A 16,583-nucleotide genomic window follows, 5' to 3' on the forward strand; every position below is an offset into this window, starting at 1 on the left:
CGCCAGTTGTCCTTCCTTGGACCACTTTTGTAGGTACTAACCACTGCATACATCACATCAATTTCAAGAACTGACTGTTCACTTGCTGCCTAATATATCTCAGCCCTTGACAGGTGCCATTGTAACAAGATAATGTTAGTCACTACACTTGCCAGTTTTAATATTGTGGGTGATTGGTGTATACAGTCATGAAACACCCCTAGTGCATTTAGAAATATTTACTTTTGTATTCAATTCCATCTTATAATGATACTTGCATCTCCAAAGTTTGGCTTTAATACTGCTGTATGGGTTGCCCATACTTTAACACCCATTTATAACAAACCTAAACAGTTTAATTACAAAGTGGTGTTATGATGATTTTGTTAAGGCAACTTGTATATAAACACATTTCTAACTATACTGCATAGCTGTTATTCAAGTGGTTTATGTCCTTTTTCTTGCTTTGAGATGATACAATAATGTGCTGTGAGAAGGAGAACACAAATGAAGAGCTGTCCTTTTGTATGTTTTTATTTTTGTATACATACAGTACAAAGAATCTTTGCACAGATACAACTAGGTGACATGCACACATTTAGTTGGTAAGACATTTCAGTACTTGATTTGAAAGCTTGTGCTATGGGTGTACCACCAAACTACTCCTGAAGAGAAAGAAGATAAAATTAAACAACTGTATACTAAAACATAGGTAGAAAAAAATAAAAACCAGACCAAAAACATTGCACTCCTCGTCTAGTACATACAAGATCAAAAAGACAACAGTTTTACAAAACTCTGTGGCAGGAAAATAAATTGCTTAGGTCGGTTGAAACGCAGGTTTCATATACACCCCAAATTTTTAAATTCTAGTTTGTATTTTATAGTTCATTAAGGACCCACAAATTTCAGAAAGCAATGTGTTCGAGTTACAGACAAATATTAATTTACCAATCAGCCAGAGCTTATTTCATTTAAAATTCCCACAAATATACAATTTGTCTCACCCATTATTAGTTGCGTTGGTTTGTAGGTGTGAAATTAGTTTGTTTTTAAAAAAAAAAAAAAAAAATAGTCTTGTAGTTTAAATACCAACGTATTGAATGAAGTTTTAGAATGGTGGACATAACAGGATTAGTATTAGTGGTTTGAAGAGTCTACAGTACTATGTCAACATTTCATGGATTACTGTACATTATGTTATTACTTCCATGAGATAAAACAAATAGATGGGATTTGTGTTTTAAACACCTAGAATAAAATAAAATTTCCTCCAAAAACACTCACAGTACACTTCAGAACATAAGGTGCATCATATCCCCATCTGTTCTAGAGGGGATGTAGTGCGCTTTAGGTCAATACTCACAGTTCAATTAATGGCACTTCTTCCGATTAGGTGAAACCGTGATTTTGGCTCTACAACATTTAGCAACATTTATTAAAATACTAACATTAATTTTGCATCTGTACAAACCCCGACTTCCCTCCCTCCAATTCACAAAACTATACTTGCCACACGTCAATTTATGGTTTTGTCTTACGCAAGGTTTCGTTCTCTCTCTCATGATGCGTCTAAAAACTCCACCATACAGCATTGTTCACATTATGATTAACAGTATTCAACTAGAAAGCACTAATGTAACAGTTTACAATTAACACACCTTCACCGGCATGTCATGTGGCTTGATGCCTTAGAGAAAGCTCATCTCTAGGCAAGGGTTTAAAGAGCTGCCCTTTGCAGGCATAAATTACTGTTCATTCTCATTATTACTACTACTTGCAGGGTGGGAAATACATGGTGCAGCTGTGGAATTTACCTAATGTTAGCGTTGACAACTTGCCCATAAATTATATATATATATATATATATATATATATATATATATATATATATATATATATGCACCAAGCTAGATGTGGTTAATCCTGCATGAGTATTGGTCTGCATCAACTGCCCAACTATGTATAGTAGCAATCACTTCTATACAATCACACGCATACTATATTAAAACAAGACCCTTTGGCATATGGCTGTAGAATTTTAAGATCTTTGAACTAGTCAAGAATGCTCCCTAAATCCAAGCAATTTAACCTCCCCCCTAAAAATTGACTCTTATTAAGGATAGATAAATCTTGAACCCTACGGCCTGCTTTACTTTGACTTCTTACTGTATGATATATAAAGTAAGGTGTTCAATGCTGTCCCGAGTCTTTGTTTCTATTGATAGGGCTAAAAGTTTTTATAGTGGCAAGTGGGATGATTCCAAGGTAGTCACAGTCTCTCATATCATTCAGCACTGCCAATTCATGTGGTCTGTCCAACATTTCAGATTGCCAAGACATCTCAAAAGCATTAGTCTCAACACGTCAGTAGGCGATGTTCTGTTCATACAGGAGGGAAGGATTCGGCAGAATTTGGCACATATTTACTGCACATCTCTAAAAGCCCGCTCCCACGTCTCTTCAATGTAAGACTTGAAACCTGAGGGGGGGTAACTGTTAGGTACGCTCAGTAAAGGCTGCATGTCCTATATGGCAGCTAAAAGACTTCTTTCAAGGTAGTGGTATTTCATTTCCCAGTCGGTCTGTATTGCTCAAGTATTCTAGCAAGAAAATCCTAGGAGTCCATTAGCTCAGTCTTCCCTTTTATAGTCACTTAGGCTTACATTGATAAGTGTTCTGCACACTTAAGGCCAAAAAAAAAAAAAAAAAAAGTCTTTACCACCGCTAGGCAGAAACCTCCCACTGAAGCTTTGCCCCTTCATCCTGTCAAAATATTTCAAGCTATTGATTTTGATAATAATGCGTTATTCCAATCATTTAGATTTGTGCTAGTTTAGAAGACAACATATTTATCAGTGGTTGTATGTAGATTTGCTGAAAAGACATGTGGGTGACCAACTGCAAAGATCACAATGCCGTTGTGCAGGTGGAAAAAGATGGGGGGAAAAATGTGGCTATCAATTAAACTATTGATAAGGGTAAATAATTTCCCTTGTCTTCATATCATGGACTGTTGCTAGAAGATTGATTTGCTGTTGGTGTTTATTTGATCGGGCTGAAGGGGCTTAGAAGCTGTGTGGGAGGGTACCAGTATCAGATAATCCAATAGTCTGCAAGACCTGTGCAAAGGGGGAAACCGATAATAAATAGAGATATACCTCCATGGGAGCTGTCCGGCTATGTTGACCTTATACCGTTGACTGTGGTGTTTTCCGATACTCCATCCCCAATGGCTACAGAGTCATGGAGACCAGAGTAGTCCTTAAGTTCTGAGTTTGTTAACAAGAGGGGCTGCTCTCCCTTTTTGTGAGGTATGAGAGGCTGGCGTGTATAATGCTCCCCATCCAGGATGTTTTCCGGTAGGTTTTGGTTCTTACTTTCAGGCAGTAGAAGAATGCAAATTATACAGATCAGAGTGCAACAGGCAAAAATGATATGGTGTAGGAAGTACCCCTTCTGATTGTGCAGCTCCATGATGGGGGCTGTTAACATCCCAAATCCAGCACTGGCCAGGACCAGTCCCAGGCCACCACCCCTAGAGGAGGAAAGAAAATCAAATCAATTAGGCCTTTTTGACATTACCGAAAAGCAAAAAGAGAATTTTATGCACAAATATATATAAATTTATTGGAAGTAGACCAGACTCTTATCTAATTAGGAGATATTTGAAATTCAGTTCAAAAGACAAAGGGGCAATTCAATTAACAGTGAAGTCCTGCCCGGCACACCAGCCTTTGCAACTGTTACTGAGGTACTTTATGTATCAAATGTTCCCCACACTTAGCAGGTAAAGATGGCCCTGCCAAAATTAACATGTGTTCTGATCTTTCAATGTACAGCACTTTATAAATAAAAGATGATAATCATAAATGAGCAAAAAGTGTACATGTGTGCCAGGCGGCTGGGTAATATCAATCAGTGTCTATCCTGAATATTTTGAATGATAAATATAGCAACACACAGCAGTTTGACATATGTTGTACGGCACCTTATACATGCAACAAAGCACCATACAAATAAACCTATACTTACAACAAAGTAAATAAACAGAAAGTAACTATTGTGCACTAAATCTGGAAGGCAGTCTTTAAAATGTCAAACAAACTTAAGTTAGACATCTGTTAAAGAAAGAGACAACTGGGATGCAAAGAAAGGACGGACCCTCTACACAGGAAAGGACGGACCCTCTACACAGGAAAGGACGGACCCTCTACACAGGAAAGGACGGACCCTCTACACAGGAAAGGACGGACCCTCTACACAGGAAAGGATGGACCCTCTACACAGGAAAGGACGGATAGAGGGAATGATGGATCCTCTACACAGGAAACGATGGATAGAGGAAATGATGGATCCACTACAGAAGAATAAAACAATGGAGCCACAAAGTAGCATCTCAAGTTCAAAACTGACCGCCCTAGTAACAACCTCAGAAGCTCAGCCAGCAATGCTTAAGCACAGCACATTTGTAAACCTGCAGCCTATTTAGCACTTAAAGGTTTGCTTCACGGCACACCATGGTACCTCAGTACACAAGTTTAGAACCGTTGGTCTAGTCTAATACGGTTGAGCCAGACTGAAGGACAAAGATATCATTGTTCTGGTGATAACCCAAACAGTTACTGTTTTTCAACACTTGCTAAGAGGGAATTGGCATTAATACTTAACGAATACAGATGGTGAACAATAAAACAACACTTCTGTATATACATTTCTATCCAATGCAAATAGAATATTCCACAAAATGCCAAGCAAACCATATGACACAATACCGTATAAACATGAAATGGTTAGCATTGCTGCCTCACAGCACTGGGGACATGGGTGTGATTCTGACCATGGCCTTATCTATGTGGAGTTTGTATGTTCTCCCTGTGTTTGCGTGGGTTTCCTCCAAGTGCTCTGGTTTCCTCCCACACTCCAAAAACATACTGGTAGGTTACTTCAATTATGACAAAAACTAATCCTAGTGTGTGTATGTGGTAGAGAATATAGATTGTAAGCTTCACTGGGGCAGAGACAGGCGTGAATGGTTTATTATTCAATGTAAAGTGTTGTGGAATATGTAGATGATATATAAAAAACTTAATATATAATTATTAAAAATAAAATGTGACAAACTAATTTCACTTTATCATGCAAGTAACTTTCATGGCTACCACTAGAGGGCAGGCATTGTCAAAAGATGAACAAAACCCACCCAGACACTCATTTTTATCATTCTAGGGCCATGTATAACAACATGACCATACAAGTGGGCATCCAGGTGCAGGCAGTGGAACAAATCTGACACATACATAGTTATTGCTGATCAGTCACTTCCTCTGTTCTAAATTATTCTATGTTGTGTACAGATGTATACGATTTCAAACCATTCAGTGCAAGCCCACCTGTATTGCTCAGAACTTCAGTTCAGAGAGAGAATTTAAGAGTATAATCTGCAGTTCCATGTTTAAGAGTGGAATCTAGAGGGGCGAAGGTCTACCTCTCATACTTCCTACTTTCTCATAGCTGTTTCCGGGAGAGGGGCGTGACTGGATGGCAGGAGGGGGGGCGGGGTGCAGCCAAATGCGTCATTTTGGCTCCGCCCCATGACAGAAATGCCATTTTGTCGCGGGGGTGTAGCCAAAATGACGCGATTCACCGCGAATTGTGTCACTTTGGGGTGTCAGTAGCGGGATGCGGGAGATTTGCCAGCTCCGGTTTACAGTTTTAAAACCAAGAGCTTTCCTGGCACTTTCTGTTAAAGCAAAAAAAGTCAGAAATCCGATTCCTCGAAGAATCTTGAAGGAGTCTGTGCGAGCGGCAGATCAGTGCAAGTACTTCCCACACTGCTTCGCACATCAGCGGAATTTATAGGGAATGGAAAACACTGAAAACCAGACACCTTACTTGTCCTTAAATGGTGATGAGATTAGTCATTTTGTGGACTAAACCAATATTCATGAACATGTAGCCCATCAATTAATTATGTACAAGGTCACATATTGGTTCGTATGACGCTTCCTTTTTCCAATAGTTTAAGCAAAGTCTTTCACTAGCAATCCTCATTTCTGCAACAAATGGGTTACAAGAAAAAGGCAAGGCTCCCCAACCCACAAGGGATGCACTTAATTAACTTCAGGGATTAATACATCCCCATAGTGGGAATATTTACCAGACAAAAGGAATCATTCAGGAGGTTTTATAAATAGACGGGATGTCTGTGTGATGCAACAACCGTAATATTATGTGAAATTTAGCATTAGGAAACGTCTACCTCTCATTGCAACAGGTAATACGTAGCTAGAGTTAATATAGTTGCCCAACCACGTTGAAGCCTACAAGCCAATCTCATAGACTGATAAATTGCAATTGAAAATGAGTTCATATATGTAAATTTTAGGATCAGTCTTACATTCAATTAATTTAATTATTAAAAATTTCAGCTGAAACACCTGGTAAAACATTTTAGAAACAAGCAGAGCTAAATAATACAACAAATGTATGTTTTATGTTTAAACAAAACAAAATAATAACAATATTGAAAATATCAGTATGCAGGGAGGGTGAATTTTCTTTTTGTAATGTGAAAAAAACACAAAAAAAACCTTTAAAATGACAACAATCATTCATTTATCTAGCGCCACTAATTCCACAGCGCTGTACAGAGAACTCGCTCACATCAGTTCCTGCCCCATTGGGGCTAACAGTCTAAATTCCCTAATACACACACAGACCGAGAGAGACTAAGGCCTAGATTTACTAAACTGCGGGTTTGGAGAAGTGGAGATGTTGCCTATAGCAACCAATCAGATTCTAGCTTTCATTTATTTAGTGCATTCTACAACATGACAGCTAGAATCTGATTGGTTGCTATAGGCAACATCTCCACTTTTTCAAACCCGCAGTTTAGTAAATATACCCCTAAGAGCTATTTTGCTAACCAGTAAGCCACTGTCCTGCCAAATATAAACAATTCCAAGGCTGGCTTACTTACCGTATAGCCAGGCTTTCTATGTATATTAGAGCAATTAAAAACAGCTTTAAAATTATATAAATCTGAACACAGTGTATTGATTGCACATTTACAGTAAAGCCTTAGGTGTCATCACCAGTTTTGACAACACACTGTGTGCAGTCATTCTTTTTGGGTATAAAAATTGATGCTGACTAATGGCTAAAAACGTTTAAGTTTGATTTGTTTTTATTATATTTTTTATTGAAAGGAAAATGACATATTCCAGAAAATAAACATATCCATGAAGAAATGTCTAGTGGAACAGCTGAGATTTAAATATACCCCAAAAAACAACAAATTTAGCAACTCTAACAAGCTTACAACTTGAAGAGAATCAGAGTAATCCAGCTATTGAATGTATTAGCTTAACCAGGAGTAGAAACATTTTTTAGAATGAAAATATGAACAAGAAGGGTGAGGGGTAAACCTAAACGAGAGGTAAGGGAAGTACCGGATTGTGGAGGGGATAATTGGGAGGACAAAAGTGGGCAATGAGATATTTTGTCTCGTGATCAGATAGAGGAATGAGTCGACTATTAGGTCACAAGTAGTATATCACTTGTCTTTTCCTCACAGAGGACGTTTACACGTAAAGGGCAATTATCTATCCCTCATTACATCCCATGCAGCTCATGTCACCATGTCAGAGACTAAGGCTCAGCTACTTTGTTTATTGCACACATTCAGTCTTTAACTCCAGACACCTTATTTATGTGCACAAAAGTCTTCATATTTATCATTCGCCACTGGCATTATGTCCACTATGTTCATTGCAAAATCAATTCTTGACGACCAGCTTTTCAGTGTTGGATGGGAGTTCCAGTGGGTGGGTATTACTGCCTTTGCAGCATTGTTTAGATGTTCTATTAATGACTTTGTTTTATCTGGCAATAGGGGTTTTGAAAATATATTAGTTTTGCAGTGTCACGAGCCACGCACCGCCGCGACTCACTCGTTCCTGTTCCTGTCCCGGCCATCTCCTTGACGACCAGGACATCACCTCTGGCTTCTGGCCCGACCGTTGCTAAGGCAACGGCCAGATGCCGAAGTTCAGAGAGCCGCATCCCGGCAATACAGGGAAGCCGGGCGCGTTTTCATTCTTCCACTCGTACTTCTCCATTCGACTGGAATTTTGGGTTTCACCCTGTGTCTAATTCTTTGTATTCGCTCAACTCTTCTGGTCTCCCGGCAATACGTTCCACAGCTTCTAAGCTCAAGAGTATTTGGAAAAAAGTTCAGTCTTCCTTGAGGGGGGCCTCATTTCAGTCTAAGATGTTGGCTCACCGTCACCGTACAACTTGTTCTTTTAAAGTAGGTCAAAAGGTCTGGCTCTCTAACTCGCAACATCAAACTCAGAAAACCTTGCAAAAAACTCGGACCTAAATTCATTGGACCCTTCATTATCAACCAACAAGTTAATCCTGTGGCCATCAGGTTAAAACTTCCTCGCTCCCTGAGAATTCCAAACACCTTTCATTGCTCCCTTCTCAAAACGTTTTTTTTATCAAGTCAGTTTCGATGTCTTCAGCCTCTGGGAACTCTGTCACTTAAATTGGATAAATGTCAGGAATTTTTGATTGAAAAAATTCTCGATTCTAAAAAAGTCCAAGGACAAGACCATTTTTTAGTGCAATGGAAAAATCGTAGTTTGGAGGAACGATCCTGGGTTCCTTGGAAACGCCTACACGCTGACAAACTTCTCAGGAAGTTCTTCAAACAATTTCCCAGGAAGCCAGGGTGTCTAGGTTCCTTAACCCCTCCTCAAAAGGGGGGGGGGGGTACTGTCACGAGCCGCGGCGGCTGCGGGCACCAAAGCGTCCTGGCCGTCTCCTTGGCGACCAGGAAGTCACTTCCGGTTTCCAGCCTGACCGTTCCTAAGGCAATGGCCGGATGCTGAAGTTCAGAGCGCTGCGTCCCGGCAATACAGGGCAACTGGCTGCGTGCGCATTAATTAGTAAAGCCTGTGGGCTAATTAGGGTTTATAGTTTTATTTAAATAAGCAATTTGGGGGTCTATCATGTGATCATCCTCCTTGTTCCCAATTGGCTACATTTAGTATTTAAGGCAGGGAGGGCTTAGCCTCCCTGCCGGTTATAGCGTTCATTCCCTCTGGATAGCTGACCTGCTGTGTGCTGTGCTTCAGACTCCTGTTAGATTTCCTGTTGTGACCTTGGCTTTGTTTTGGACTTGCTTGAACTCTTATTGCCCTGACTTCTACTTGTTATTTGGATATGTCTGACCACCCGTTATCATCTGGATTCCCTCCTCTGGCCTTGCCACTGCGATTTTGCTAATAAACTTACACTACTATAGAGTTAAGACCTGGGGGCCTCCGAGTACCTGTGAGTGTGGATTGAAAGACTTTCACCCAATCGTTTTCTCTACCCGTACCATTCAGGTCCCTCTCTCAAATCTTTGTGGAGTGAAGGAGAGCCAACAGATTCTCCATTGCTAGCTTGTATAATGCCGAGATCGTATATGAGGGCCTCTAAGGAGACGCACACAAACTTTTGAAAGGTGTAAGCTCTCTTTGAACACCTATAATTATGCCTGATACCTCCATAGTTCTGAGTATAACAGGCCACAATTTGTTTGGATTCAGAAAAATGGGCAGACACCAGACTAGATAACACACTGGCCAAAAGACACCCTCTGCAATCAAGCCTTCAAAGTCTGTTGAGTTGAAGCCTGGGGAGAAATGTAGGTTTGATAGGAAGGAGGTGAGTGGGGAAACCAGAGTGGGAGTTACTGTTGGATGGTGTGTTACCTTCAGAGAGAGTCTGTAAATAATATTCCTCCATGACAATCCATTGTTTGGGTTGTTTTGCTTTAGTCCTAGTCCACTCCAGAATTATAACTAACATAACTGTGTAGTAATAACTAGTGATATGCGAAAGTAATAGGCTCCCCAGATGCTTATGTCTAAACGATGTATCTTGCCTTAAGCGTGGCATGTTCCTACCCTACACACATTTCCCTATTAAACCCTACACCTCTCGTAGCCAATTGGGAGGATCATTTATAAGCAAAGTATGCAACAAATAAAGGATTTTAGGCAATTTTTACATTGTTGATCATCCAGTATCCAGGCCAAGCATTTGAACAGCTATCCCTTGTAGTCCAAGCGGAGTTTAGGAGGAGCTGAAAATTGGTGTGAAACAGCTGCAACCTTTAGTTATATATACTCCCAGATACTTGAGTTGAGAGGGGCTCCAGGAGAACTTCTGCTTCAAGCCCACCACTATCTGGGGTGGAGTAGAGAGATTAATCACTACAAATTAATAATTTAATTTTGAAATTTGAAAGTCTACCAAATTTTGCTACTAAATTAGGGAGCACGATTACTGGGTTAACAATCAAGGCTAACAAATTGTCAGCAAATTGCATTTGTTTACATTCTTTTATTTCCTAGTCTAATCTCGGAAGGGTTCGGATTAGCCTTGATTAACCCGCTTGCCTCCATGGAAAATACTTAAATCAGATGAGAGAGGGGGCAGCCCTGTCTGATGCTATCTTTTATATCACACGTTTCTGAAAGGGAGACATTTATTTGGATTCTGACAAAGTCAAAGAGATAAGATTCTATGAAGGTAGATAGGTCAATCTGATGAGTTTAAAGAAATATTCTGTTTGATTAATTGGATTCTTAGTTTACATAAATACCTGTTCTGCTACTATATATAGTTAAAAGGGCCCTGTAAAATATAATAAAAAAACACCCTGCATCCCACATCACGTATAAACACTTACCAGCATATTTTATGTTATATGGCCCCAAATGTGCATTATACCATATAATACAGCCACATTCTCTCTGTATATAGTGCCACTCGACTCCCATGAATCACTCCCTGCTGCAGCTGGGACTTATTGTGGGCAGGCAGTTAGGGGCTGTTAGTACACTTAAGTCAGTCAGCTCCAGCTGCTTCATTTTCAGTGAACTCTAAACAGCAAATCAGCATTCACTGAACTGGTGGCAACCAGACAACAACAAGTAATCAATTTTTACCTCAGTGATTTCACTTGTTCCTATGTAAATTAAGACTTAATGTAATCCATCTCGGCTTTAATATTAAAATTATTTGGTCAGTTGTTGAACGCAGTATCTTTATCGAAAATGTCTTTGGTTGACAAGCATAATATTCCTTTTCTGTATTGTGGACTAACTGGTTCTTGTTACTGTTGATCCGCACAGCGATGACTCAGTAGAAGGGTGCACATTCAGACAACCTCTCACACAGTTTCACAATCTGTATCCCTTTAACCTTTTAATCCCTCTCCTTCTGCAAGGACTGTGGAGAAACAGCACATGTGCACGAATGACATACCAGCTGTGCACAAGTGCTTATTATAATAAGTAAAATGAGGCCAGTTAGCTTCTGTTACAACATAAAACACAAACAATAGAGTGCACAGAATGCCATGCTAGAAGAAAACTGCAACTTGTGAAGAAAAATGTGGCCTTTCTTTGTAACATAATAGGGACAAGTAGGAAATTGAGAAGAATTAAGAGACAATTCATAAAATAAGTAAAAATGTATAGAAAAATTGCAATCATGAGGCGTTTTTGATGCGCCATTGGAATAGACCATATTAGTTCATATTAGTAGTTACTACTCGGTACGCAGTGTGTAAGTATACAGACTTTAGCGGGTACTTGATAAACACTCAATACATTATCCTGATCGAACGTGTGTGTGTGTGTGTGTGTGTGTGTGTGTGTGTGTGTGTGTGTGTGTGTGTGTGTGTATATAGAGTGCTGGAGGGGAGTGGGTTACTTGGGCATACAAGAGATGGAAGTTATATATATTCTGAATATCTAACAGTAACAGGTTGAATACCACGTAGGATATTCCTTATATCTAATGTGTGCTTTCATTAGTAGTCCTCTATGGAACCCAATTAGGCAAATTATGTTTACAAAGTTATTAATGATAAAGGTACTTGTGCGGTTGATAATGTACAATAGAAAGTTCCAACAAAACATTAATTACACAATGTAAGCACACAAAAAAAAAAAAAATGTGGTTACATCTACTAGATGCATGTATGTGGCTCACAGTTGTAAATGCACAACATTTGCCAGTACAAACAAACCATATAATACTGAATTTTTATACATGCAATATTTTTATATATGCTTATTTAACCTGTTTGTATATGGTGGGTTGCAACCAGTTTGCGCATCAAGGTATATGTAGACCCAGATACAGAGGTTTCTTTTAGATAAATGTCGCAATCCAGTGATGTCAGAGTAGTGGGGTGTGTTGCATCACCCCACAATAACCCCAATCTCTCCATTCTATTTCAGTGGTAGTGGGGACTAGCGCAGATGGTGCAAGGATCCTTTGTGGTAAGGGTAGGTGTTAAGATGAGTTGACAATGTTGCCTATCACACATTTCACAAATCTTATACAGCATATTAATTGACTTATAGGGGATGTGCAATTCAGTGTGATGCCCCAGTGATGGTTATTGCATAACCATTGTATGTTTGCCAGGATACACCACTGTCACATCCTACCAGATAAATACATACTGGTAGAATTATTGGTACTGTAACCATAGAATACAAAACAAATCTGCTGGGTACCATATTAAAAATTACCATTTTATTCATAAAGAACATAAGTGTTTAGAAATGGAAGCCATACCTGATAACTGTGGGTGTGATTTCAGCGCAGAAAAACACACTTAAACTTCCAACCGCATGAGAGGAGAACATTCCGATGATAGAAAACACGATGGAGAATTTATTTTTCACAGTTTCGCTCATCCCTATAAAATATAAAGAATGGATCACACTGATAAATTCACTGCAATAAAGTCCTATATATGTGATATGCAGTGCTGTTTCCAACACGCACATTTAGGTGCAGATCAGAGATTATAGGTCATACCTGTTTCAGGACGCTGAGCATATTTTCCAATCACTTGTTACAACAAGAAAAGGTTGTTGGGAAAAGGGAAAGAAAAAAAAAAGAAAATCATAACATTAGTCATCTTGCACAATTTTAATTACATGTAATGTAAATGTATTTGACAGAAGTGACTATCCTAATTCATTTTTAAGCCAAAAACAGAATTTAAATGGGATGATAATACAGGATATGAGACAAATTATCAAATTGTGTGTAGCTGTGAGTCATTTTTAACAAGGAAGCCCCCAAGAAATGAACAGGCTCTGCTCACAAGTAAGATTACGCAGCAACACACCCCTTCCCCCAACTAACACTAACAGTGGGATCTGCTATCCAGGACCCCCATGAGATCTTGTCAGTGACAGTCATCCTATCAGTGCTCTCCATACAACAGCCATTGAGGTGTCGAAAGTGCTGAACTTCAAACTTGTAATGCCTACTGTGGCTGAAGAATTAAACGTTCTGAAGCATAGACATCGGGGAGGAGAGGTATTACTGCCTAATCTTAGGCTGGGTACACAGTGCCGAAAATTTCTCCCAATGTAACAGCTTTTACAATTTTACCAACAGGAAAAAAAAAAGTCCCACTCCACATGCTGATTCATGTGAACACACTATACACGTTTTACTTTCATCTGTCATAACCATTGGCTGAATAGATCGAGACTCTGCACACTCCATAGAGATCTATGGACACTGCCGGTCATGAGTGCATACACACTGCAGGACTGGAACGACATTGTTCCATCGCTGAATGCCATTTTTAGCCAAGAAAATAAAATGATACAATGTGCTTTGGAACGATCATTGTTCATCGCACGGGTTGGGTATGCTTGAACGATGACCACAAATTCGACAACAACAAGCCCTACAAATAAAACCTGAATGTATCAAAAAAACCGATTGCAAAATAAACAGACTTGCCTGAAACCCGACGCTGCAAATCTCCGATGGCACCAGCATGCTGACAGCAAGTTATTCCGAATAGACAGGTCTACGGCAGTACAGCTTAACATCATGGCGACCTTTGTCAATGTTAATTTAAAGCGGCAATGTCGGGACCCCTCAGGCTAAGTGTTTAAACACTTAACCCAACATTGCCGCTTTAAATTAACATCGACAGAGGTCGCCATGACGTCGAGCTGTAGTGGCGAAGACCTGTCCGTTCGGAATAACTTGCTGTCAGCATGCTGGTGCCATCGGAGATCTGCAGCATCGGGTTTCAGGCAAGTCTGTTAATTTTGCAATCGTTTTCTGATACATTCGGGTTTTATTTGTAGGGCTTGTCGTTGTCGGATTTGTGGTCATCGTTAAAACGATCACCACTGCATCCCACACACTAATGCAATATCGGGCCGAACAGTCGTTTATCGTTTGATTGGCCCAATAATGGGCTGAAAACACTGGAGTGTGTACCCAATCTTACAAGTGGGTGCAGTTATTTCTTAAAGGATAGTTTAGGTAAAATAAAAATAAAAATATTTAAGTAAATTAAAATGCAATGTTGAAAGCATGCACTTTTACATTGACAGCGAGGAAAGGTAGCAAATCAAGTTTAATAAAATTCGTTGCTCTATGGATTTCTAAATGAAACCCTTAGACCCTCTACCATGTAGTGTTATAGGATCTCTTCTCACAGAAAGAGAGGGATCAATAGGAGTCATCCCAACAGGACCACCTAGTGAACTGGCAGATCCTGAAAACAAAATGAAGGCCCCCACTGCTGTGGACTGTTGTGTTGGGGCATTATTGGGAAAAGGACAGAACTATTATTGTAATATTCCCATTGGTAAATCCGATGACTCTACATCAATCAATTCTATCAACAAAAATTGAGAATATTCCAGATAGAAGTAGGGTGGGATGAATACTTCATTCACACAAAAAGCTCTTGACCTACAACACTGTCAAACACGTGATCATTTGAAAATATGCTACTTACAATTAAGAAGACCAAGTTGAAGAAGTGATGCCAGGGCTGTTAAAATCATAAATAGCAGCAAGCCGCCTCTTCTTCCCAAAAACCCCACCACTGGGCACATAGCTAGACATGATGCCAATGTAATCCCTGCCATGGCAAAGTAGTTGGCATAGAAGTTGTGCATCATGTTCATGTTGACTTCAGGGTCCATCAGACTTTTGGCAAAGCAGTGGTGTATCCCATAGCCAGTCAGCCTGTACAAAATAACATTCAGAGAGCTTGGTGTCGCTAACCGTCCATGAAACTGTGCATTACATTTTTATTTATTAAGAGTTTAACCATTTTTAAACCATTGTTTCTTTAGAAAAGTCACTATGATGATGCACTATGTAGGCCACATGTATAAAAGAAACCAATCTCCCTGTAATTGATACAACACATTTAAAACATAATAAAATCTATATTTAACAGAACTACACAATTGTGATTGTGCTATTTTTTATTTACGCAGAGAAAGTGATGACTCTTTCCAATAATAATCTTACACAACAAGTAAACGCAGATCTGAGCATTCAGTTCATCAAAGCCACTTCATAAATAGCAGCCGCTGCTTTGAAATCGTGGCTGATGTAATTATGCAAATAAAATTTAAAAGTAGTGATCTTTAGTTGTCTCTATGCCTTCGAGGACTGTGCGACACCAATTAAACAAAACAAACTAAATTCTTTAACAAGTTACATTAAACTTTTGATTAACATAACAGGCAATGTTTAAGTAGTTTTATATATTTTACTCTAGGTATCCCCTTTTCTTTTATCAGCCAGTTTAACAGGTTTCTCTCCTGAAAGCCTATAGTTAAAATATGTATTACCAGGGGAAAGGTAAGAGGTAGTAGCCTCTAGACAAATATATATGACGGCAAATATATCTACACATCTATCTATATCAATGTGATCTTGAAACTGTATTATTGGAAGGATTGTGGGTAAATATGACACATGATAAGCAGAATATTTATGAAATTTAAAGAGGAAATCTTTAATGTATAGAATCTTTAGTATCTTTTAAAAAATAAAATCTGATTTATAGCAGCAAAGGATAAGATTGCCTTTTCTTTACATATACTGTGTAACCTCCCGGGCCACCTATTCTGCACTTAAAAGAGCATGATGCTCGGGGAGTTGTTTGAAGAGGCTTCCTCTCCGCTCTTCTGAGAGCAGAGTGGGAGCCTGGGAAGGGAGGCCTGCTCCACCCCCAACCCACTCCCACCTCCTGTTGATCCATCACTGCCCAGCGCACTTTTTGTTCTCACTACGGGCTAGATTTACTAAGCTGCGGGTTTGAAGAAGTGGAGATGTTGCCTATAGCAACCAATCAGATTCTAGCTGTCATTTTGTAGAATGTACTAAATAAATGAAAGCTAGAATCTGATTGGTTGCCATAGGCAACATCTCCACTTCTTCAAACCCGCCGCTTAGTAAATCTAGCCCTACATGTTGATCCCTGTGTGCATTAAGCAGTGCAAATCAAGCAAATCAAGGATCAATGTGTGTAATGAATACACTTTTCTAAATGAGAAAGGCTTGACATTTGGTTCAGTTCTGTCTTTGTTAGGCGGTTGTACTATGCACTCACTTACCAGACTGAAGTATTATATTTAAAAAAACAAACCAAAACATTGAGTTCATTTATCTAGCTGTTATAGTACAGCAACTGTCCTTCCTTTAATCAGGAAATACTGACAACAAATTGAATAGGC

The 16,583-nt window shown here is 39.3% G+C and overlaps 1 protein-coding gene across 1 annotated transcript in view; it reads right to left on the bottom strand.

Annotated features, from left to right (window-relative positions):
- Positions 1–497: 497 nt before the first annotated feature.
- The window catches only part of SLC22A23 (solute carrier family 22 member 23), a 103,024-nt gene continuing 86,938 nt past the window's right edge, over positions 498–16,583 (bottom strand). The window contains exons 7-10 of the mRNA XM_075213001.1: positions 14,846–15,078; positions 12,883–12,915; positions 12,637–12,760; positions 498–3,517 (exon numbers count right to left, since the gene is read on the bottom strand). Of these exons, the coding sequence (XP_075069102.1) occupies positions 3,160–3,517; positions 12,637–12,760; positions 12,883–12,915; positions 14,846–15,078 (748 nt within the window). The 3' untranslated portion in view covers positions 498–3,159. The remainder of the gene's footprint in view (positions 3,518–12,636; positions 12,761–12,882; positions 12,916–14,845; positions 15,079–16,583) is intronic.

This window comes from Mixophyes fleayi, chromosome 5 (assembly GCF_038048845.1).
Source record: "Mixophyes fleayi isolate aMixFle1 chromosome 5, aMixFle1.hap1, whole genome shotgun sequence".
Classification (NCBI taxonomy): Eukaryota; Metazoa; Chordata; class Amphibia; order Anura; family Limnodynastidae; genus Mixophyes; species Mixophyes fleayi.